General features: G+C 40.2%; 2 protein-coding genes across 2 annotated transcripts in view; both read left to right on the top strand.

Annotated features, from left to right (window-relative positions):
• The window catches only part of oxct1a (3-oxoacid CoA transferase 1a), a 41,852-nt gene extending 35,511 nt beyond the window's left edge, over window positions 1-6,341 (top strand). The window contains exons 16-17 of the mRNA XM_054610651.1: window positions 5,320-5,421; window positions 5,528-6,341. Coding sequence (XP_054466626.1) covers window positions 5,320-5,421; window positions 5,528-5,563 — 138 coding nt within the window. The 3' untranslated portion in view covers window positions 5,564-6,341. The remainder of the gene's footprint in view (window positions 1-5,319; window positions 5,422-5,527) is intronic.
• A 1,890-nt stretch (window positions 6,342-8,231) lies between these two features.
• On the top strand, window positions 8,232-21,687 carry plcxd3 (phosphatidylinositol-specific phospholipase C, X domain containing 3). The gene is made up of 6 exons (XM_054611799.1): window positions 8,232-8,334; window positions 16,888-17,144; window positions 17,385-17,558; window positions 19,251-19,426; window positions 20,036-20,137; window positions 21,531-21,687. Exons 1-6 carry the CDS (start codon window positions 8,232-8,234, stop codon window positions 21,685-21,687), a joined length of 969 nt encoding a protein of 322 aa, XP_054467774.1.
• Window positions 21,688-23,683: the final 1,996 nt, after the last annotated feature.

Genomic DNA, 23,683 nt, shown 5'->3' with positions numbered 1-23,683 from the left:
ATACAAGCTATAAAAAAAAAAAAAGATGAAGAAAATGCGAAGTTTGAATCCACATCCATTTGGTCAGACTGGTGTGAATGGTAAATGGATAGTGCTTCCGACCACTCAAAGTGCTTATACATTACTAATCACAAACATTATTTTCCTCAAGCCTCCTTTCTAGATGCTTCTTCTCTCTAATATTGTGTCTGAGTGAAGTTTGCATAACAAGTATTTCCTATTTGCGGGGGGCTCCCGCATAATGTATGAAAACACACTGTAGCTCAACTGGTGTGACTGAGACCATGTAAGAACTCTCTAGACCTTGGAGTGCATGTACAGTATGAATACGTTACGTGTTATTGATTGAAATAGGTTAATGAAAAAACAACATTCACACTAAGATTTACACGCAGGGAGTCTTCCAGTACCTAGTCGTAACCGTGAACCAACTTTATTAACTTCTTTTCTTTCTTTTAGCGATGAGTTGTTTTTCACTGCAGTGACGGCAGGCAGGCAGGTAACAGGCTACGCCGAAAGCTCTGACTGTGACACATGCAGTTGTTTTGAGTTACTCCGAAATGGAGAGCATTATTCAAATTGGATTGAACAAGTACTGAACCTTACCTGTTGAATAATAATGAGTTTGGCGCAGAGCACAGTGCTGTTCGGAGCATTTATCTATTAAAACAAATGTTTATTGTCCTCAACTAGAGGGATGATCAGTGTCATTATGCTGTGTGCACGAGTGCACCTGAGATGATGAAACTAGAGAAATTTGGGGATTAACACACAACTACACTGACTTTTAGATTTTACTCCATACATAGCGATTTGATCATTACATTACATTACATTACAGTCATTTAGCAGACGCTTTATCCAAAGCGACTTACAGGGATTAACACACAACTACACTGACTTTTAGATTTTACTCCATACATAGCGATTTGATCATAGATTTATACAATATTTGTAGATGATATGAGGTTTTTTTGAAGGGTGTTTCCCCTTTTTTCAGTTGATTTCTATAAAGCAAGGTGAAACATGAAAGACAGCATAGCTCTTCAAACTCGCTTTCACGCTTGAAAAACAGACACAGATCAGTTTCATGAGAGGAAATTATTTCCTTCCATATTGCCAGTGGGATTCAACTAATCTATGACATCATTTTTGGAGTCTATGTGGAACTGTTTAACCAGTGATACATCTTAAAGTAGAACAACAGCGTCCTCTGCTACGTGTAGCTCTGTGACAATAATAAAGGGGAAAAACAATTATCTGTGATTGCCAGTAAATGGTGATCAATAAAAATTAACCATTTGCAAATATCTAAGGCCCCATGCTGAAACGTCAGTGAGGATATTGCCGGGACTTTCGTAACACACACAATTGTTATTAATCTCACAGGATGTGGTGGGCCATTAAAAACTTATTAAAGATGTTGACACAAAATCAACTAAGGCTTAATAAATAAAGTCAAGTGGAACCTTTTTATTTAGCAATTTATGGTCATATGACTAGAATACAAGAGCACACCAGCCTAACATTTGAGCTTTTTGTTCTTTTATTAGCCCAAAACACTGTTTATAAAATGACTTGTGAGGTGTGAGAACATTATTATTGTGGTGATCACCACAAAAAAGCTCCCAGTAGTAAACCATGAGGGACTATAAACCAGGTGGCGAACAATGTCTTTATTAAGCCTGATTATGGTTATCCTAAATTCATTTTTTACTGTTTGCTATCTCACATAATTAAAATCCCTGCTCCAATTTGTTTTTAAAATGAGAGCAGAAACTGGGGGCTGCAAAACCTGCCAGAACATATTCTTCATCCTCCACTCAAATTCATGAACAGATGCTGACACACAATACATTCTCAGCAACACAGCATCATCCTTGGCTCTCGGTGGCCAGAGGAGATGGTAATCCAAGTGTAGTCCTAAATAGTGTTGCTGCGATTTGAAGACCCAGGGTGATATGAAGCCTGTTGCCTCAGGCAGAGTCTCTGCTGCCTCTCTATATGGTTCAGACTATTTTATACACTATGTTGCCATTTCTATTCTCTTAACCACTGTTCCCCTGTTCATAAGCGGGCTCACTTGCAGCATTGTCTTTGAAATGATGGATTGGGATCACTTTCGTGTTCATCATATCTGCAGTGAGTGAATCTCATCACTCCCGTGGCCCCTGGTGCTCCAATCACTACTATGAAGATGGTTTTTATGCTAAGTTCCTCAGTATTTTCCCCTCTCAACAGTTATTTAGGGAATTATCTGTGGTTTAAAATAAAAAATACAAAAAAACAATTGCCCATTCATTCACAGATGAAGCAGAACGACTACTGAATTATTCAATCATCATAATAGGCAAAGAAATGTGTAACCTGTGGCGTTTTTCATGATGACGGCAGAGCCCAATGACAGCAGTTAAAACTGTAAAAACCAAATTAAAATAATTTGAATGTCCTACTGTTTTTGTCTGAACACATCTCAAAACTTGCTCCTTGTAATTGCTGTAATGCTTTGACAGGACACTGGAAGAGCTTTTGAACCTTTTTGAAATTGCTAATTTTTACTCCCATCTCTTTGTCATATTGTCATATTCACATTTGTCTCGCGCACAAGGTGGGCTGAATGATGGTGGCTTATTGTTGTTCCATGACATTCAGCCTACTTCACGGCAGACAGCACATGGGATAGACTATCAGCTTCTTAATGACTAACTTGCATCAATCTGGTTAATGATGGTGGTGACTCTGAAGATTGTGAAGAAAGGTGACTCAATACTTTCACTACAAAAAGGCTGCTTTGCAAATGGAGGCACAGTTTTTTTTTCAATAGAAAAAGTGTGGATATCGGATGGTTCGCCCTTTTATCATTTACTCGGCCAATTATTTTTGGTCCTGTTTATTTTAAAGCAGAAAAACGTCAAACTGTGAGCTCACATTAATTACATAGCACCTGCCGTATTATCACACTGCTGTTCTTCCTATATTCAGCACCTCTGGGACATCTTTATTTTCCTTAATCACTTGAGACGCGTGTCACGATTAGAGATGCATGTCAGTGCCTGTGTTATCCATAGACCCTTGCTCCTTGTGACATTCCATCTGTCTTGCTATATTGGAGTGAGATATCTGCCTCCTGCCCTGTCACTGTGTGTGTCTGTGTGGTTCTAATGAGCTGAAAGTCCTGACAGGCTTTGGCTGGATGTGACTGTGGCTTAGTCCGTCGGTCCCTGCTGAGAAAAGCAATAGGAACCAGCTCAGCTCAGAGTAGTTTTTGCATCAGTAGGTATAATGATATGGCTCAGGATTTAATTCAAAGGGCTATTGTATATGGAACTGTATGCACACCTACCTAACTTCATCTCAGACTTGTGTTGAGTATTGAATCTGATAATGCTACCAGTTCACAGATATTCATGGCAATCTTAAAGGAGCAGTGTGGAGGATTATTGGGAGATTTATTGTTATAAATTGAGTATCATTTTCATAACTATGTGTTCATTAGTGTAGAGTCACCTAAAACTAAGAATTGTTGTGTTTTTGTTACTTTAGAATGAGCCCTTCACGTCGAGTCCTCTTCACGGAGTCCCCCATGTTGCAGCTTCTTGTTTCTACAGTAGCCCAGAACAGACAAACCAAACACTGGCTCTAGAGAGTCTTTCGCATTCAAACGTTACCTGCAGGCCACCGTTGTTTTCCAACACGCTTGGAAAAGGAGAGGTGACTGGAGGGGCAAATCCTACACACTGCTACTATTAAGATGGGCAATTATCCAACGTATGATAGTATGTAGGTACCTGAGAAATCAACGGTCATTTTTATGCTGAAAATCTTTCCCAATCTTTAAGCAACTATGCAGAATGGAAAAAACGTACTAACCTAAAGTTACAGTGTTGAGAAACATTATTCAGTACACACACATGAATCCAAGCAAGACGAGAAGCCAGCCCAAAACCAAAATGTGTTTGTTCTGCCCAAAAGTGTCTTGTCTCAAACTGTGTTGATGAGCTGATGTTGTACACAGACATGGCTCATAGAATACAACTAATTAGTTTGGCTTCTAAAAGAAGGCTTAAAGAGGTAATAACAGGTCTGATCCCCACAGGTACTTCACAAGCATTAGTGTATCAGATTGATTTTATTTTTGTTTCTACTTTTCAGGAAACTGAACATTACTTTGTTTTTCTTTAGATACATTTCCAGCATTTATGGCACTTTGGCCTTCAGTGTAAATGACAAGTTTGGGAGGATTCTTCATGGAAACTTACTAAAGGGTTTCCACCTCCATCTCCCCTATAGGAGCAATGCCTTTTGCCATATACAAATATTTCATTACTCTTAGAGATGTTGAAAGCTCCCGGGGGCTCATTTATGAATCGTGCACCCTCGGTTTTGTGCATAAACCATGTGCAAGCTCATCTCGGATTCAGATTTATCAATTATTGCTTGTTAATGAGTCTATATTCAGGAAAACTCCTCACAAAGCATATGCACAACTCCTTGTTTTTCAAATTGTCGTATAAAAGGGATCACAGGTTTCAACAGAAACTCACTATGCCACTTTTAAACCAGAATTGAGAATGATAATTGACCGTCAACTATGGACGCTAAAGAGATGCTTCACCCTCTACCAAGTGTTGCTGCAACATGGAATAATGTAGTATTTTTAGTTGAGGTTATTGTAAATCTTGACATATTTAGAGTTTCTCAAAAGGTTGGAGGAATTTTACTGGGAGAACAAATTATTTAGAAAACAACAAAAATGTTTAGGGTTGAATTCAGTTAACATGGACTCCCCTCCTTTCCTTCTCGATGCTAGCTATGCTTCTCACTATTTCATCCCTCTTCTCTTGTGCCACATCACGGAGCCACTGCAGCACCACTCGCAGCACTCAAAAGCCAGCATGGGGCTCGTGAATCCAACTGTTTTTTATTTATTTTATGTTTCGAATGTTTAAAGTATTACCACAATTAAAATGTAATTGCTCTTTACTGGTCCAACCTCATGTTGAGTTGAGGACCACTCTTTTGCACACTTACACAATTTAACCAATAATTGCAGCTACTTTGTCGTCTATGGTTGACACTGAAGTGATGCGGGAGGGTGTTGTCATATCTTTTAGAACGCTTTGATAATTGAGACCCCCATGTCCTCCTCTGTGACCCCGGTGACCACACATCATAGGGTTCAAACCCATCTATATACTCATTCTCGCCATTTTGTCTTTGGGTCTCAATACTCACCCTCGTCTTTTTCCTCTAAACATGTCATCCTTTGTTTCTTCTTTGCCTCCCTCCCTCTATTTCTGCCCCTTTTCTGTTCGCCAGGCCGTGTTTGATGTGGATAAGACAAAAGGCCTGACTCTGATAGAAGTATGGGAGGGGCTCACTCCTGAGGATATCAAAGCATGCACTGGCACCGATTTTGAAGTAAGTAACAGTTTGGCTACTAGCGCTTTGTTTCATTTTCTAACTTCAAGTATCATAACCACGAGACATGTGTTTACTTCCTTGTGATCTGTCTGGTGTCTTCTAGGTGTCTCCCAACCTGAGGTCCATGCAGCAAATCTAAATGGAGCTTGCAATGGATCTGACAAGTGTTTTTTGGTTTGTGTGACACTCGTTTTTTTATCCGTGGTTAAAAAGCTGGTGAGGAAGCACCCAGAGACGGGTCAAATACGCTTGTAAGACAGAACCGTTTGTTTCAGTTCCCTGCTACTCAGCATACAAATATCAGAAAGGTGTAGTCCTCGCTTATATTCACTTGGAAATCACAGGAGCCAACATGCATTGTTCGTTTTAAGGATCTGATCTGTCAAACGGTTAGGTAACATTACATTGTTGCCTATAACACCATTAAGTTAATCATTTTTGACTAATATTTGTGCAGCTATTGTCAAATAAGCCATATGAAAATAACAGGGAATACTGAAAAATGCAACTTCACTAGTACTATAAGCTAAAATGATACAATCATTTATATAATATTTAATGCAGGTCAACAATTAACAGTAAAAGGGATTTAGAGAGCTGAAATGTGATGAATTTAGAAAAGAAAATGTGTGTTGTAGTTAAGGTGATTATTCGTTCAGCACAAAAGGAAAAATGATTGTGTTGCAGTTGTGTAAAGGTTGTGCTACACCAAGTAACAAAAACATCCATGGATTATACATAGAATGTAAGATATATTTTAGTTTTTCTCGCTTTGGAAAATTAAAGAGAGGTAATAACAAGGATCTGACTTAAACATGTTTGTAATAATAATCGCTGCCAGAATGTAAAACTGTTTTTTTCTTACACAGGCATTTGCTCTCCCCTTGCCTTTGTATATAAAATCCAATACAACCTTGTTTGCTGAGTGAAAGAAGTGTAATTTATTTTTACATGATGTTCCTTTTCTCTAAATCTTCCTATTTCTGCATAAAAAGTAAAACAAACAACAGTTGGCTTGTTTGTTCAAATTATTCATCAAATCGCACAATGATTGAAAGCAAATGGCTTTGAGAGTGATGGCTTCTGACACTCCACAGGTTAGAGCTTTCTATATATGGACGGTGAGCCTGCATTGACATTCTTGATGTGATTTCTCCACGCGAGTAGAGAGGCACTGCCATTACCTGAGGGCTGTTATATAACTGGGGAATTCAGCCAGTGGGCTTTTGGGATCAAGAAGATCAACTGGATTGGGTCATCAAGCAGAAAAATGGAAGAAAGTGACAGGGGGGTTTGCCACCGGCTGTTGATGTAAATCCCGCACATCCCTCCATGAGTCAATCGCGAGTGGTACCCTGTAAGCCTACATTTAGTAACCTATTTCTCATGCTGGTACTGAAATGCTGTGAAAAGGGAATACGGGAAACATAACAGGCTTTTACTCAAACAAATAGGTTTGAACATCAACAGTGCATTAAAACCTTTTCTTTATCACAAATGAAAACATTGAGCGTCTGTGCTTTGCTTAAAATGTCAATAGGTATAATAAGTTGATCGAGTATGGACAGCATGAAGTCATGGTGGAAAGCACGCAGGGCATTTTAACTATCCGATTAGACCCGTTTCTCCAGAGTATGGTTATTGTTCCTTCGACCTCCAACCAGGAGGTAACGAAAGCAATCAATGGTGATAATATTGAATCTATATCTAGACGAAGCAAATTATTAGTCTATGCTTTTAAGGGATTCCTGATAATGCAGGGTAATGTCAATATTGATTGATTTCTGTATATCGACAGTGGTTTTATAAAAATCAACCCTTCCTCCTATGTCACCTCACCTCAGACATGAAAGCAGAAACACAAACAAGTGGGAGAACAAAGCTCTGAAGTGCTGTAGAGGGACACAGGTTTGAAATGGCTCCAATGGGTTAAAAACGATAAAATCTGCAGTTGTTGGTAGATTTTACTACTTTATACCGTTGTGACTCAGTTTGTTAAATGACTCATGATGAGGTGGCCAGCCAGCTGATTATCAACACAGTGAATATCAGTGAGTCATTATCACTACCAAATGAATTGCAGTGTTAATGAATCACTGCCATATGGCTCTCTGTCAGCCAAGTGCGCGACCTAGGATCTGCTTCCAGGTCAATTAAGGATTTGCTTTCAATCCCAGTATTTAGAGCCAACATTGATTTCAGCCAGTACTTTAAATTGGTGTTTTTTTTGATGAGAAATTATGAGATAATGCACATTTCTAATAATGTCATCCTGAGGATAACTGCATATTATACCAGCAAAAACACTACTGCTCCTTAACAAGTAGGCTTGTATGATCAGATTTAAATATTTTTTTTATACGTGTTTGAAATGCTCCCAGTACTATATATTAAAGAGCACAACTTCATTGTCCCACTGGGTTTAACATGCAGCCACTGGTTGGTATTCTGCCGCCATGCTATAAACACGAATAAGAAAACGCGTGGATGTTGGTCTTACACAGACACCTGAAAGCTGGAATTATTAATGCAAGGCTGTTATTTTTGTCGGATTATGTGACTGTAAAACCAAAACGTGTAACAGTGTTATTGCTGCGTACAAGCTGTTGCCATATTTGGAGTGATCCAACAAACCCCATTTTCGTAATTGTGGCATCCGCCGGTGCGTGTGTGTGTGTGTGTGTGTGTGTGTGTGTGTGACAGAGAGAGGGGGGAGAGAGAGAGAGAGAGAGAGAGAGAGAGAGAGAGCACTCCAGCTTGGCGCAGGCACCGGTCCGGTAGAACGGAGCGTTGTGAACAGCGGCAGCATGGCTTCGTCTCACGGGAGAAGCGACATGCGCTTTGCGGACTGGATGGCAAGTTTACCGCAGAGCATGCACAGCACCCCGCTCACCAACCTGGCCATTCCCGGTAGGTCTTTCTTTTACGTTGCCTCGGCGTTATTAAGCCAGGGAGTACGTGCGTGTCTATATACCCTATATACTATATGTAGCTGCCGTAGTAGATGAGAAATAAATAAACATTTTAAATATTGTATTGATTTGTAAAACTTTGATGTTTGACTTTGCTCCCCCTGCAACCTAAATATTTGGATTAATTGTACCTCGTTAGAGAAAAAAAAAAAGGCTAAGACCTGTTGCGCAACGCGAGAAGTGCCATGTATTTTGAACAGTTCAGCATCCTCGTGATGGTCTTTCTTGCTTGTCCTTCTAATATTCCGAAGAGAAGGTATGAGATAAAAAAAAAATAATACAATTCAAACTAAGAGCCGCGCTAAAGATTAAGAATGGGAATGAACCTGTGTGTTATGTGGGACTTTTGGCGTTTGTACTGGGGTGGTGGCCACGGAGCTGAAGAGAGTGGGATGGGTTCAGTCTGTGCACTCAGATGATCACAGCGCTTCCCATAGAGAATGAGCTGTTGGACCTTCAGCCAATCAGTGTACAGGTCACCTTGAACTCCATTCAAATGCTGGTTGTAAAGCCCACCACTGATCTGAGTGATTGAATGGCCTATTAGCAGCCAGCTAATTCCATATCTGCTGCCTAGTGATGATCACACCTCCACACAAAGCTCTTTCATTCTTCATTTTCTTGCATGTCTAATCCTCCGTGCTCCCCGCTCCTTCCATCCTCCTCTCCCTCTCCATCTCTTTCTCTCTCTTGCTGTAAATATCGGGTTTGTTTCCTGATGGCATGTGTAATGATGGCTTTTCAGGTGCAGATGGCTTGGACCTAGAGTCCAATGAGGCATGGCGTATTACCAGCACTGTACACTGCTCTTAAGTGTGCCAAGACACATGCAAGCATTAGATGTATTTAAATACGTACTGAAGGACAGTAGCAGCATGACGTGTACTACCTCATGCTTGTAATTTTGCCGAATCACGTGACATGTTCGCCCATGCCAAGCCAGCATTGGAACATGTTCAGTCCCATTTAATTAGGTATCATTACTTCTTATTGGGCCTGCAGCTCAGCTGCTCTCTCTTTATTTTCCACTTAGATAGAAATTCTGTTAACATCTGCAGATTCTGTGCACTTTTTGTGCTTGTGGGAATACATTTGGCGTAAGGATTGTCAAGAAAAGAAAAAAAATCCACAGGATTTGAATAGTTTATTTAGCAAAATCCTTCAACAGTCTCAAATCGCATCCCTTTATGTCATCTTGGAACGCAGCATTGCAAGCCTTTGTTCAAGCTGGGACAGAAAATAAACAATTGAGACAACTGTTTAATTTCCTCCACAAGTTTCACTCTTCCTTTGAGTTGAAAGAATATTATATTCATCATGTAAGATTCGTGACACATCCTCAGAATCTGCCCAATGTTGCCTGTAACTCAGTGATACTATTTATTTGCCAGAAGAAAAAGAGAGTTCACCAGCCTCAATAAACCAGGCCAAAGTATTTTGGCAATTTGGAGCACCCATTTGGAGGTAATGTGATGGCATGGTGCTCTGCTGTTGTCAAAAAGCAAAACAGTCCCCACTGTGTCTGCATTGCCACCTTTGCACTGATGGTATACCTAATCATCTGTATGATTCGAGATTCGAGAATTTATTACATATCGTGGTGACAGAGAAGATGGTATCTGATTTTTATGATGTTTTATGGCATCTATTTACCATGTTTCAAGTAATTGGATATGAACTAATGCAGCCAAATGACCTGTGTATGATAGGAAAATACTGTATATGGCTATACATCAATTCTCAAGGTAGCATATGCGTTTTTGACAGATATAATCTCTGTCCTTGTAACTTGGTGTTACCTTTGACTGAGATCTACCTGAGAAATATCTATCTGAAAACAGTTTAGAGACTACATTATACAGTACACTATATTCATAATGATCATGGACAATTACTTCTGACTTAAACCACCTTTGTTGGGATAATTAAAGGGTTAGTCAGTTTATTAATTAGTTTATTTGTTTGTGTAAGGATTGCACTAATAGTGAACTACCAGCTAATCTAAGCAAGGATTCCTACCTCCATACAGTAAGTATGTAACATACCAGTATCTATAAGCAATTCAATATTTAGTCAAGTTTCCCTGAGTTTAGATTGGATTGGAAATGTTAGTCAAAAGATTTAAGGGGTCTGGAAGTGGCGATGTACTGTACACTAGTGACTATTCATGCAGTAGTTTAAAAACAAATAAAATTATTGATTTCATTTGAAGGCAATTAAGGGCTAAGAACAGGGGGAGGGATGGTCTTTCTTTTTCAGTAGCCTCGCTGTTGCATGATGAACAAGCTGCAGGCGAGACAAGTCCAACTGACTCACTCCCACACAAAGATTTACAGTAATCAATAAGTGGAGAGATAAAAGCATGTCTCCAAGTCCCTAAAGAAGAGAGAAACTGGTTTAATTTCTCAATAGTTCTTAGGTGGGAAAACCTTCCACTCAGGACACAGTTGGAATTTGAAAAAAGATAGAGAGCGGGTTTCATGAAGCTGTATATTCTCGTTGAAACCAAGATATTTATTAAATTCATTCCTTTAAATAGATCCCACTGCAGGCATATTCCATGGGACTATAATGGGCACTAAAATGGGACCTTGTGGTGCACCGCAGGGAGACAGGTGCAGAGGAGGAAACAAAAATTATCAATAAATCCTATCCTTAACTGATCAAAGCCTGAACCTGAGCTCCAACATGGTTCCCGCATTTTACAAAATTGATTGTTCTTTTCTCTTTGATTGTCATAAAGAGCTCCAACTGAATAACAATTGCATGCTTGTCATGATAGTCCAAAGACACCAATTAATCATTTGTCACCCTGAAGAGAGCTGACTCAGTGCTGTTGTGAAGGCTGACTGAAATTTGTCCAGAAAAGGAGAAGAGCTGTGAAAAGCCAGCTTTTGTCAGAAGCGGAAAAATTTAACATTTTAAAAGGTTTTTTAATACAGTCTGATTTCCATAATTTTCTTTGATACGAGGGTAGCATTGAACATAACTTTTTGACCATGTGAGTTATTTTTTTGTTTTGCTCTGACTCATGACACAACCCAGCAGCCAGGTGCATTGTGGTTCTACAATTATTATATAAAAAATAATACATATTTTCATGAGAATATTCCTGCCAATCCTCCGCTGTTCAGAACACCCTGGTTTGTGAGATAAGGACATAGCTGCCTTCAGACATGACTCAACTCTCTGTGTTTGGCCCTATATGCCACTTTTGACTCACACTGTGCCGACCCATCGAGTCCACAAGTCTGATGACCTGTGCCAGCTCTGCTCTAGAGCTAATTGGGGAAAGGGTGACGGGTTGAGCAGGAGGGAGGGGTAGCAGATTGAAGATGGAGGTCATTGAAGGGAGAGAAGGAGAGGGAGTAGTTATCATTTTCCGTCCCCCAAGCTGATCAGCGGGGGACACGTTGGGCTGTTTTTCTGAGGCTATTGTTAGACCTGCTGGATGAGTGCTGCAGGCTGCACGTTCGTCTGACTGAGGTGGTCAGCAGAGGTGTGCTGCCAGAGATACTGTGAGTCTGTTTCTCTGTGGTTCTCTCACCATGACACAAGCTTTACTGGAGGGAAGGAAACGGCTGCCAGAGTTTTGCTACCATAGTAATTAAACTGGATTTTCAGCATGTATCCGTGTCCTACAGGTGTACAGAATGACCAAACGTAAACGTAGATTCCTAAAGTTCAATGTTGTTTATATTAATCAACTCAGCTTTGGTTATTTTAAACAAGCCAAAGTGTTTACATTTACTCTCTTAGTGGTATAGGTGATTGAATAATCCATATCTTTTTCTCCATCAGGTGATTTTTGGCCACTATGTGGAAGAATAACTCCAGAAACAGTCTGATAGACATTCCGCCTTGACATATTTCTCTCCTTATAAATTAATTATTTTAACCCCTTTTATAAACATATATTGATTTGTTTCAATGTTGATATAAACAACATTGATCAATGCAGCTTCAAGACTTTAAAATTTGTTGAACTTGCCGAGCTCATTTTTACAAATATTCACATCCTCGTGACAAAACAAGTCTGGAAAAGGGACACATTTGATTTAAATCTTATTTTAATCTTGTACTATGATGAAAGAAATTGTCATTGTAGTTCTACTGTGATGATTTGGCTGAGATGCATGGTGTTTGTTGTGGTTGACTTTTTACAATATATTTTGGATCAATCAATCAATACATACAGAAACTTGTAAAGAAAAAATAGTATCTAATTCAAAATTAGACAGTGGGTTGTAGCTACCCAAAATGAAGTAATTTTCTTTACAGGGAAAATCACATTTTGTTTGACTTTATTAAAAATAACTTCACCTCACAGACACAAAAACAGCCGGCAGGGTCAGATTTACATGAGAGGGCTCATGGGAGCCATACCAAACCTCTCCAATGGCTGACTGTAGCAGCTTATGGCTTTACCAGAAGTAAGAAATTAATAGCATACCTTAGGCCAGGGGGAAAGGGGCGGAGGCAAATGGATTAAGTTAGATGGCCTCCCAGGCAATAAAAACAAATCCATGGCAGAAAAGGCATCTTCAGTCTTGCCGGCTCCCTTGGGGCAGAAGAAAAAGGCCGGCCCAGGACTTTTAGCTGTAAATCTGTCTGTCAGTCCCAAGACCATTCTGCTGCCACTTAAGCCCCTGAATAAGGAGGATGAATGGTATCAGATTCCAGGATTAACACTGGTAGTGCAGTGAGATGCTTGAAGGGCAGGAAATCGGTCAACTTGAAAGCCATTGGAAAACAGAGGATGTAAGTTTCAAAACAAACAAAGTAGGAGAAAAAAGTTTGGTTGAAAGAAAGACAAAGATAGAGAGAAAAATAATTGTACGAGAGAAATGAAGCAAATGGGTGGTAAGTCACAAACCAACTATATCTCTGTTTAGCTCAACTGTAGATTGACCAAAGTCATTGTGTTTGACCAGGTGCACATTCATAACTTTTGAATGACTTTAATATTGCTCAGACACTAATCTGCTTTTACTGTTCTGTGGATTTTTATAATTGACAGCAAATTCTTCTTCCCATGTTACAAGTCGCTTGAGTAAATATTTTGTCAAAATATCTAAGAACCTGGAAGAAATGATTCGGTATGGATTCTCTACAGGCTGCTTTTGCTTCACCACAGCAGATGATTGAGTTTTCCAGCAGGAGGACATTTATCTTGATTCTAAAAATCAAATAATTCAGCCTCCCCGGAAATGTATGTGCTTGGTGCGCACTGCCAGTCGAACAAGATGGAAGAGAGTAGAAAGGTAGGAGACAAAGTGAGACTGGAGCTAATGGAGCAAGAGTTTGAAGGATAGCGGGCTGGAAGGAGCAACATTTTATTTACTATAAAATCATATCCACCCTGTTACCTTACAATACCCTCTTATTTTTTAATCCATGGTGCAGAGCAGAAATTACTTGTCACGAAAAACAGCATAAACCACCAGTGGTCCTCACTGCTCTCATTCAGTCAGAATGACTCACTCAGGTCGATTTTCTAAGGTAACAGCCATCATCATCAACATCATCATCATCATCATCATCATCAAGTGTATCATTATCTCCGCTTGTTTCAGCCTTTATCTGTTTGCACCTCACATTTTATTCACCCCAGTGACGAGATTATGTTGCAAAGTTCACTTTCAAAGCCCACGTTCATTTGCACTATTGAAGGATGTTCAGTGCATTTCATTGTTTGTTTATGCACACTTCTTCCTGACTAACTGCTGACGTTGTATAAAGAGTGATATAGTATACATGATGCTGTTGGGAGGCGAGTTGGATCGGTCAAACACACAGGACTTTGTGTCCTGTGCGAAACTTAAAGTTAACTTTGACATTTTGCCACAGCAGTCGTTAGTCCTGTGAGTAGTTAGTGTGGTTATTTAATGGAAATCAGGTGAGTCGCTGTTCACGTCATCCTCACACACTTTTCCTGAACCTAACTATTTGGTTTTGTTTCCTAAACCTAAATTTCTGTGAAGACGGAAGTTTAATTTTGAAAAGATACTTTGCAAGTGGAAACTGACACGCCCAAAACTGACCATAGCGTGGGAACTAGCGTCAAAGTTTGAGGCTTAGAGTGAGAATATGTTGGATCTTCACATCTATCAAAGCTGAACCTGTCAAACTGCATGAGTAGTTTAGATGTTGTTTACAGTAAGCAGGTAATTCTAAATGATAGACTTTGGCCTTTTAAATCAATGAGAAGCAATAACTGAAAATCACTATGCAAGCCTTTACCACCAAATTAGTGGAGGCCACAAGGGAAGCTGTAATTTGTATTTCCTTCAGTAAACTCTGTGGTAGCAGAGATTACTGTCTTTTTAATTTCTGCAAATTAAACATATTAGTAAAGGGGAAAAAAATTGTGTAAACATCATATTCTGTCTAAGGAGTGTGGTGTATTATATTTCCAGTAGACAAGAATAAAAGGGAAATGAATCATGTCTGAAGCAAGATGTTCTTAGTTCTAAAGAATAATTTAAAAAGTGTTTCCTCATATTTCTAAATGAAAGCAATGCCCTTGAGACACAGTCCCAGCATTAAAGCGGAGCATATGATTTCATAACATAAACCACAATGAATTATCATATTCAGAGGTCAGGTAGCAGTGTGATTGTAATGGAATGCAGCTTTTTTCTGTATATTTTTATAGATGTTCTGCACATTTTGCTAAATGTTTGTCCCTTTACTCTCTGTTTTTGCTCTCTTTTTTTTAATACATTTTAGTTAGTGATGCACAAATTTGTGATCGTGTTTATTTCTTACCATTTTTTTTGCATTTTTATTCAATTAATGAAGAAAATAACTGTTAGATTAGTGGATGTTTTTGTTGCACAACAAGATTTTTATTCTGCAACAACAGCACAGCTAGCTGTTGTTACTGGTAAAGGTCATACCCTGTTACGTTGTGACCATGGCAGTAAGAATGAGCCTGTAGAGCTGCTGTTTGCGGCCCTGCCCCAGGATTCAGCTGTCTACCCTGCTTATGGTCATTCTCTGGGCCGACTGCAAAGACCTGGCACTGGAGTGTAGCTGAAGGTCAATTCCGGCTCTGTGTCTGGGTGCTGGTGGAGGAGGGGAGGGTGGATGTTTGTTTGAGTGAGGGAACGTGATGAAGTTGATTGCAGTTATGAGAGCAGAAGGAAGATACTAGAATTACTGTCAGCCGAATTTGCATAATCTGCACAAACACTCACACATACGCACACACACTGGTCTTACTCTCAAACAGGAATGGAAGGGCACACGACCTTCAGACTTAGCTAGCTTAGCTAGAGCTCACCATGGATCGATTGTAAGCAAATGCTTAAGTGTCACCAAGGAAAGGATCAATATATTGACAGACTCCTGTCCAATGTTATTTTAACAGCCATTATGGGATTTTGTTTCTTTCTCTTGATACAGCTCCTAGAATAATGGTTACATTTGAATGAGCTTTTGATTAAAGGGTTGGTTTACCAAGTGATAATAAAAAATCACTCTCACAAAAGTATAATTAATCCTTTTTGATAGTTTCCGTTTTATCTGCTAAGATTTCGAGATAGCTTATCTCTGACATTTCTGCTGCTGCTCCAAAACAGTGGCGGTGAATAGAAATGTGTTTTTGAGCCTCGAGGCACTAAAAGATGACATTTGAAAAATTTAACAGCATGTATGTTCTATGGTTGCATCAGGACTACTTTCTCCGGAAGAAATAGATTTATGAATCTTTTGATATTTAACTGCGTGATAACGAGCACTACAGTTCACGTGCCAAAAATGTAATTGTAGGTCAGCTTGTTCATAGCAGGTACATCTCAGTGCAAGCAGTAGTTCAGTGAGCTTCTCTGCTAGAGGTCTATCCAATTCTGCTTGTACAGCTGTGTCCTTTACATAGATGGTGAAATAGCTGTGATCTACTTGAGAAATATGATGAGTCAGAACTTTTTCTTTATCGTTCTTTTTCTCAGTAAGCCATCAGAATTATTTACCTTAAACACTTTCTGATTTGATGTCTAGGATCTTATTTCTGTTTGGGAAAAAGTTGGTCTGAAATAAACTTAAACTTCATTAAACTTGATTTTGAAAGTTAGCACCAGGAATGGAATCACCGAGGTAGTCATGACCAACACCAGTTTACCAGTCGCGTTATATGAAAAGGAGGAAGGATCTTATTATCTATGAGAACCAGTTTGACAGAGCTGTTAAAGCTAGAAATGAGCCTTTCTGAGGGGGTTTAGAAAATCACCAAGGCTCTGAATTTGCAAATTGAGTCACCATAGACTAGACTAGACCCGATTTTGAAGGCATACAGAGTTACAGAGGCGGAGGATCAGAGACCGGCATCAGGTTTAGCCAAAAATACTGTTATTCACTGTCAGTGTTGTTGCCATGGCACCAGGATGTTGTCCAGCACTGACCCCACTCTTCTGGCTGACACCCACCGCAGAAAAAAGTGTGCAGCAGTCAACACTTGCATGCATCCTCATGTTTGTGTCTTCTCCAGGTTCCCATGATTCCTTCAGTTTCTACATTGACGAGTCGTCCCCTGTGGGACCCGAGCAGCCGGAGACGGTGCAGAACTTTGTTTCTGTTTTTGGCACGGTGGCCAAGAAACTCATGAGGAAGTGGTTAGCTACACAGACTATGAACTTCATCAGCCAACTGGAGGCTGGGATCCGCTTCTTTGACCTGCGCATCTCCACCAAGCCCCGCGACCCCGACAACGAGCTGTTCTTCGCCCACGGGCTCTTCAGTGCCACGGTCAGCATAGACTTTTGCTGTTTTGTTTCGATGTGTTGAATATTTTTGCAATGCTTGTGGTTGCTAAGTGATGTTTTTACATAGCTGTTTGTGGCAGCATATTTATGTGAGAGTGCAGACTCACACATAAATAGAGATTTAAAGTACATCACAATCATTTATGTGCCTATATTTCATATAATTATATCGTGAAACAAATTATTCATACATGTATTGTTCCTTATTTTGCTTTTCTTTTAGGTCAGAGAAGGTCTAGAGCAGATCAGCAGTTTCCTGTCGGCTCACGCCAGAGAAGTTGTGTTCCTGGACTTCAACCACTTCTACGGCGTGCAGAACATGCACCATGAAAAACTGGTGGCCATGTTAAAAGAGGTGTTTGGAGACAAACTCTGCCCAGTCGTCTTCGCTCAGGAGGTACTGCAGAAGCTAGAGGCTGGCCTCAAACAAACATAAATCAGGCTCTCATTTTGTGTGTGTGTGTGTGTGTGTGTGTGTGTGTGTGTGTGTGTGTGTGTGTGTGTGTGTGTGTGTGTGTGTGTGTGTGTGTGTGTGTGTGTGTGTGTGTGTGTCTGTGTCTTCAAAATTATTGTTTTCTCAGCACGGCATAACAGTGATTTCTATGTTTTGATTACTTGAGATGCAGAATGATGGTTATCACATCCTTTATCATTGTTTTTCACCCAGAGTATGCCCTTTTGCATAGAAGTCGAGTAGAAAAGCGTCCCATGCTCAGATAGATTTGTCTCTCTGCTGCTTTTCTCAGTCCCTTTTTTTTTCCACCCTCCATCACTTGATCCACCTCCCTCCCCCCACCCTGAGGTGACAATGCATCTCTAGAACCTGGAAGAAGGAGTAGCGATCAATAACAAAGATCATAGTTTCCTGTCAGGTGCTGCAGCTGAGTGAGGATGACATGTAGAGAAGAGGAAAATAATAAGTCTTCTAAGTGCTGTAGGTGAATCTCGGGTGGTGTTTAAAGAAGACAAATGACTGGTGTTCTTTCCTCCACAGGTATTATATTCACTCCTTGCTCGCCTTTCTTCCGTTCTTTTGTCTTTGAGGACATCTCCTCCTACTCGTTTGTCACCGCTCTACCTCATAGTAGCTATATACTTGATCCACTACAGCACTCTTCTCCAGTCGTCGTTTGACTTATTCTCAGGGATAATGTACAGCTGGAGGCTCATTATCAAAAAATAAATTAGCTTTATGGATTTTGGGTTTGGGGTGAAAAGACTGTAACCCCCGCCCTACACACCATCCAACTTAGTACCTGACTTCTTCCTCTAGTCAGCTGACAGGGGATATTTATTTAAGTTTTGGTTTGTTATGCTAGCTTTATTGATTTACCTATACTCTTCAATTGGAAATATTTCAGCAGAGATTTAACCAAATATATATTCCCCATGTCCATAAGCTAAACTGTGGCAGAACGGCAGCCAAAGCTATGTAAAAGTATCGCTGTTTAAAAGCGCTACATTCATTATTTACTAGGAATGAGATTTCTGGCAAGTAGCCTTCAGTCTTCCTACACCTCTTGACTAGCCTGTAGTAGCTTTAAAATGTGTTTTTTTCTCGATTAGCAATACACTATGATTACACATAAAACACTGTTGTCTTCAGAAATAACAATGTTAATTGTGTTTTGGAGAAGTGGAAGGTATACACAGATATACAGAGTGGGTTTTTGGAGTATATCCACCTCTATTACTGTCAATCTACAGTATAATCCACTATTAGCAATAAAGTAATTAAAATACATAAGACTATACCCCCTTTCTCCTTAGTGATCTATCTAATGAAGTATACACACCTCTCAAGGGACTACACCACTGAACACATCCAACAATGTCTATGGTCAATCAGAATTGAGTATTGAACCAAAGCTGCAGAATAAACAGAGTGATGCATCACATCAGGCACTTATATCCATTTATTCATATTTGCTTCCATCCAAATAAACACAAATTGCCAAGTACATCTCTGCTTCTTGTTCAAAATGTTTTCTGTCACTCAGCACAGAAGGGGCATTTTTGTACCTACTACCATTTTGTCACCTCTCACCATTTCTCTCCTTATAACCTTGGCACATGTCTCCCTCTCCAGGTGTCTCTGCAGTATCTGTGGGAGAAGGAGTACCAGGTGCTTGTCTTCTACCACCACCCCATGGCCCTGGAAGTGCCCTTCCTGTGGCCAGGGCAGATGATGCCCTCTCCTTGGGCCAACACCACCGACCCAGAGAAGCTGGTTCAGTTTCTCCAGGCGTCTGTCACTGACCGCAGGTCAGCCCTTTACCTTTATTCCATTTAATGCATGAGGTTTAATGGGAAGTTTCTTTGTACTTTGTACACATGTCACCCGTTCAGGTAATCTAACCATGATGGGTCAATCAACCATGATCTTGATTTATTATCAGATGCTCATCCTTTGCTCAGTGTTCAGGAATTAATGACTAACAATTGAATTTGCTGTAGCTAGTTTTAATAAGCCAACTAAGAGGATGGGTCCTGGGATGAAATGTACGAGTTATTACAATCCCTGGCTATGTGACATACCAAGGGCTTAGTTGTAAACAAGACTACACCTTGTATGGCCCCGCTTAAAAACCACATTTTTCCCCTTTAAAACTCATTATACATGCATTTAAAGGAAACTGCTGACAGTAATGGGGAGCAATCTTCTTCAAAATCTGGCATAAATTTGCATGTGAAATTGTTTTTTTTCTGACAGAAAAAGTGTTTTTGTCCCTTTGTGGTTAATTAAATCTAAAGTAAGGCAACATTGATGGTTTTGTTAGCACCTATCAGCAGCAGATGTCATAAGGTGCTTTACATAAACAGCTTGAAATGCAAAAGAAAATATTTTTTAAATACGTGATGTGACTCCTGCAGGAGGAAGGGGACCTTCTTTGTCTCCCAGGTGGTTCTGACGCCGAAGGCCAGCACTGTGATGAAGGGCGTGGCTAGCGGACTGAGAGAGACGATCACAGAAAGGTGTGTACAACTCTTTATGTATGACAGAGAGACAGCAAAAATAAGAAAAATGTTTTATCATCATGTTTTATTATCATGTTCAGTAAAACACTAAGATTGGATGAGCTGCAGGGTAAGCACCATAGGTGGCACACAGTATTATTCAGCGTACACACAGGCCCAGTGCAACCTCACTTATAGCAACACCTTTTGCCCCAGTGCCCACAGAAATTACATGGTTAACACAAAACCACTTTCAACAATAATTCGTGTGCACATTCACACATACTCTCATACAAACAGTCATATGTGAGTCATCTTAGCATCCATCCATCCATCTTCCATAACCGCTTATCCAGTTAAGGGTCGCAGGGGTGCTGGAGCCGATCTCAGCTGTCAATGGGCGAAGGCAGGGTTCACCCTGGACAGTTCGCCAGTCTGTCGCAGGGCTGACATATAGAGACAAACAACCATTCACACTCACATCCACACCTACGGGCAATTTAGAGTCTTCAATGCACCTAAGCTGCACTGTGGGAGGAAGCCGGAGAACCCACGCTGACACGGGGAGAACATGCAAACTCCACACAGAAGGTTGTCCAGCCCAGGAATTGAACCCCGGCCCCTCTTGCTGTGAGGCGACAGTGCTAACCACTACACCACCGTGCAGCCCATCATCTTAGCATTTTATAACTAAATCCAGAGGCATGTTGGTTTTTCACAGGTATCCCGCAGCGTTTGACACTGACCTAAAGTTTTTTTTAAACAGCTGACACAAACCCGAGGCAATGTTTCTCATCCTTCTCCTCCCTCTTTCTATATCCCCCCTGTTCAGCTCTGGTTCAATATTATCTTTTCATGATTTACACCCCAATTTTATCTGTATATCACTCTCTTTTAGTGTCACCAGTTTGTTAAAAGCCTCAGCAGCAAAAACGTCAACTTTCCTGGCATGAATTATTCATTTGACAACTCCACTATCAGCCATTCTCACCAGGCGTTTGGTTACTTTGATGTAGGCGTCCTTTCAGAATTCCATCCATTGGTTTTGCCACACAGACTGCCAGCATAGGACTCGACAGAACAAGAAAGCGAGCATGAGGAGGAGACAACTCAGAGAATTTTGCCGAGCAAAAACCTGGGCGAGGCATCTGCAGGAGTAACACCCTCCCCCTGCTGCACGGCTCACATGAACATGTCCAGCAAGTGTTCAGAGTGTCGTCCTCACAGCTGGTGTCTGGCTTGCAGACATCCCATGCTGCGTCACGGAGATCTTTTATCACAGCGTGCCTCTCTCTGTGTTAAACCAGCCAACCATGAATCATCCCTTCTTCTGTCACTCTAGATCTTTTGTGACTTTATATCCCCCCCTCTTCCTCACTCACTGTGTGTGTGTTTTCGTGCATCCTCCCAGGGCCTTACCGGGCATGATGCAGTGGATCCGATCGCAGAGACCCGGGGAGAGCGGCATCAACATTATCACAGCTGACTTTGTGGAGCTCGGAGAGTTCATCAGCGCTGTCATCACCCTCAACTATCACCTGGACGACGATGAAGATGACGCCACCTGAGAGTCCGCACAGGGCGTCGTGGAGCACGGTCACCACCACTAGCTCTAGGGGCTTGGTCTGTGCTCTCACTCTATTCTCTTTGGCATTTATTTCAGGAGTGGAGCTTCACTGCTCCTTTCACTTTATTTAGGGCTATAGTGAATTGAGAGCTCAAATGGCGAAAGGGTGTTGAGGTTAGAGAAGTTGGGATTGGTGACGACACAGGTGATTGGTTGGCGCACAAAGAGAGTGAGGTTATGTTTTTTTTTTATATTGGGGATCAACATTTCTTTTCTAAAGGATGTTGATTTTCTTTACTTCCTGTGCTGTAAAAATAACTGCTTTTTTCACTGATCAAATGCACTGTTTTCTGGCTTACCACTTCACCTGGGGTAAATTCTTAACAGCAGATCAACTTTCCGCTAAATGTCTTCGTACATTATTTTTGGTATTCTAGTGACAGTTTTTTTTTCTCAGAAGTTGTTTTAAAATAAACCTTTGTAACTTAAACCACTCTAATTGTAGGCTGGTTTAAATAGCTTGCCGTTCTTTTTTTTTATTGTTATTACAGTATGCATCCCTGGTCAGATCACTGCAGTTGTTTCTGAAAAACAGCAGAATCTGTTTAAAATGTGTATTACAATCTGTTTACTCAGTACATAGACAATAAATGAACCATCTTCCATATGTTTCCTCAGCAGTAAGGTCTGAAGGGGCTTTCTCACAGTAATAGTGTCCTCTGAAGTCAGCTTGCAGCCTAGACATTGATCAGACACCTTTGTGCATCGGTAAGTCATTACCTCACTCATTCAAAACCAAAGAGATTCTGAAAGAGTGCAGCTCGGCTAGCTAAGAAAAATGTACCAATCAGGCTATGTGTACTTTATCTTTGGTGCATCTAAAAAAAAAACCAGTGATCTTAACATTGTCCCTGTGTTTGAAATTACAAGACAAACATCAGCTGTTGCTGCAAGGAACTTAACAAAAAAAATTCTTGAGGACAGCTAGAAATGCAATCACTGCTAATAGTCATTTCTAATGCTTAAGAATCCAAGGTGACAAATCTATTGGATTTTGTGGTGGATGCTGAGTCGTGATAGCCAAGTATAAAAATACAGTACATCTGGGTACGAGAGTGTATCCACTGTCTGTGTGTGTGCACCTATACTTACTGCTGTATGGCAGTATATATGAGTCATCATGAGCTGTAACACGGTGTTGTGTCTTTCATAATAACAGGTGATAATGTTGCTTAACACTCACTCAGAGACACGTTTTATCTGAAGTCAGAAAAGGCTAAACATCATAATATGGAGTCAGTGGGTCTTGATGTAACAGCCGTGCTTTGACACATGGAAAATAATACAATAAATGTTTAGCTCAATATCTAGCTGTACCTCTTTGGTGTCTAGGTGTTTCATGTTTCTGAATGTTACTGAATCCCCCGATTTCAATTATGTTTAATGGGTATCATTCTATACCCTGCAGTATTTCATTTAGGATGGAAAAGTACTTTAAAATGGCACTCAGAAAGATAATAGGAATATTTTTTATTGCAATGTTTTGCGCCATTTTGCAAACAATCGCATACGAGTCCAGCATCCACACACGTTATGATCAGTGTGGCATTTTCTGCTGAGAATGTATTCTGTAAGGACATAGTTGTCTAATTTGGTAAAGTACAACCAAAACAGGAAACTCAACTTTTTGGATTTGTGAATGTATGTGTCTCGTGAGTAACTGCCATTTCTAAAAAAATAAAAAAAGTCTCATGTGATGGAGTGACTGAGTATCAGCTAGAAAGTCATTTTTTTGTATTGTATGCTTCGATGTATAGCTCAAGTTCACGTTTTACAGTTCTTTCACTTCAGTGTGGTTTCATGTTGAAATGTTTTATATCGTGGACATTTTGTACATACTGTAATTGCAAATAGTATGCTGCCGATGAATTGTAAATTATTTAAACTTTTGCGAAGTCATTGATAATAATTTCTTAACTTATACCATAACTGATCTA

The sequence above is a fragment of the Anoplopoma fimbria genome, chromosome 13 (genome assembly GCF_027596085.1).
Source record: "Anoplopoma fimbria isolate UVic2021 breed Golden Eagle Sablefish chromosome 13, Afim_UVic_2022, whole genome shotgun sequence".
NCBI lineage: Eukaryota > Metazoa > Chordata > Actinopteri > Perciformes > Anoplopomatidae > Anoplopoma > Anoplopoma fimbria.
The sequence above is the reverse complement of the archived record's forward strand: the minus strand, read 5'-3'. Positions and strand labels throughout refer to the sequence as shown.

Coding starts and splice junctions, on each gene's coding strand:
- plcxd3 (XM_054611799.1), top strand. CDS start 8,232: ATGGCTTCGTCTCACGGGAGAAGCGACATGCGCTTTGCGGACTGGATG. Junction 8,335..16,887: donor CACCAACCTGGCCATTCCCG/GTAGGTCTTTCT, acceptor TGTCTTCTCCAG/GTTCCCATGATTCCTTCAGT. Junction 17,145..17,384: donor ACGGGCTCTTCAGTGCCACG/GTCAGCATAGAC, acceptor CTTTTCTTTTAG/GTCAGAGAAGGTCTAGAGCA.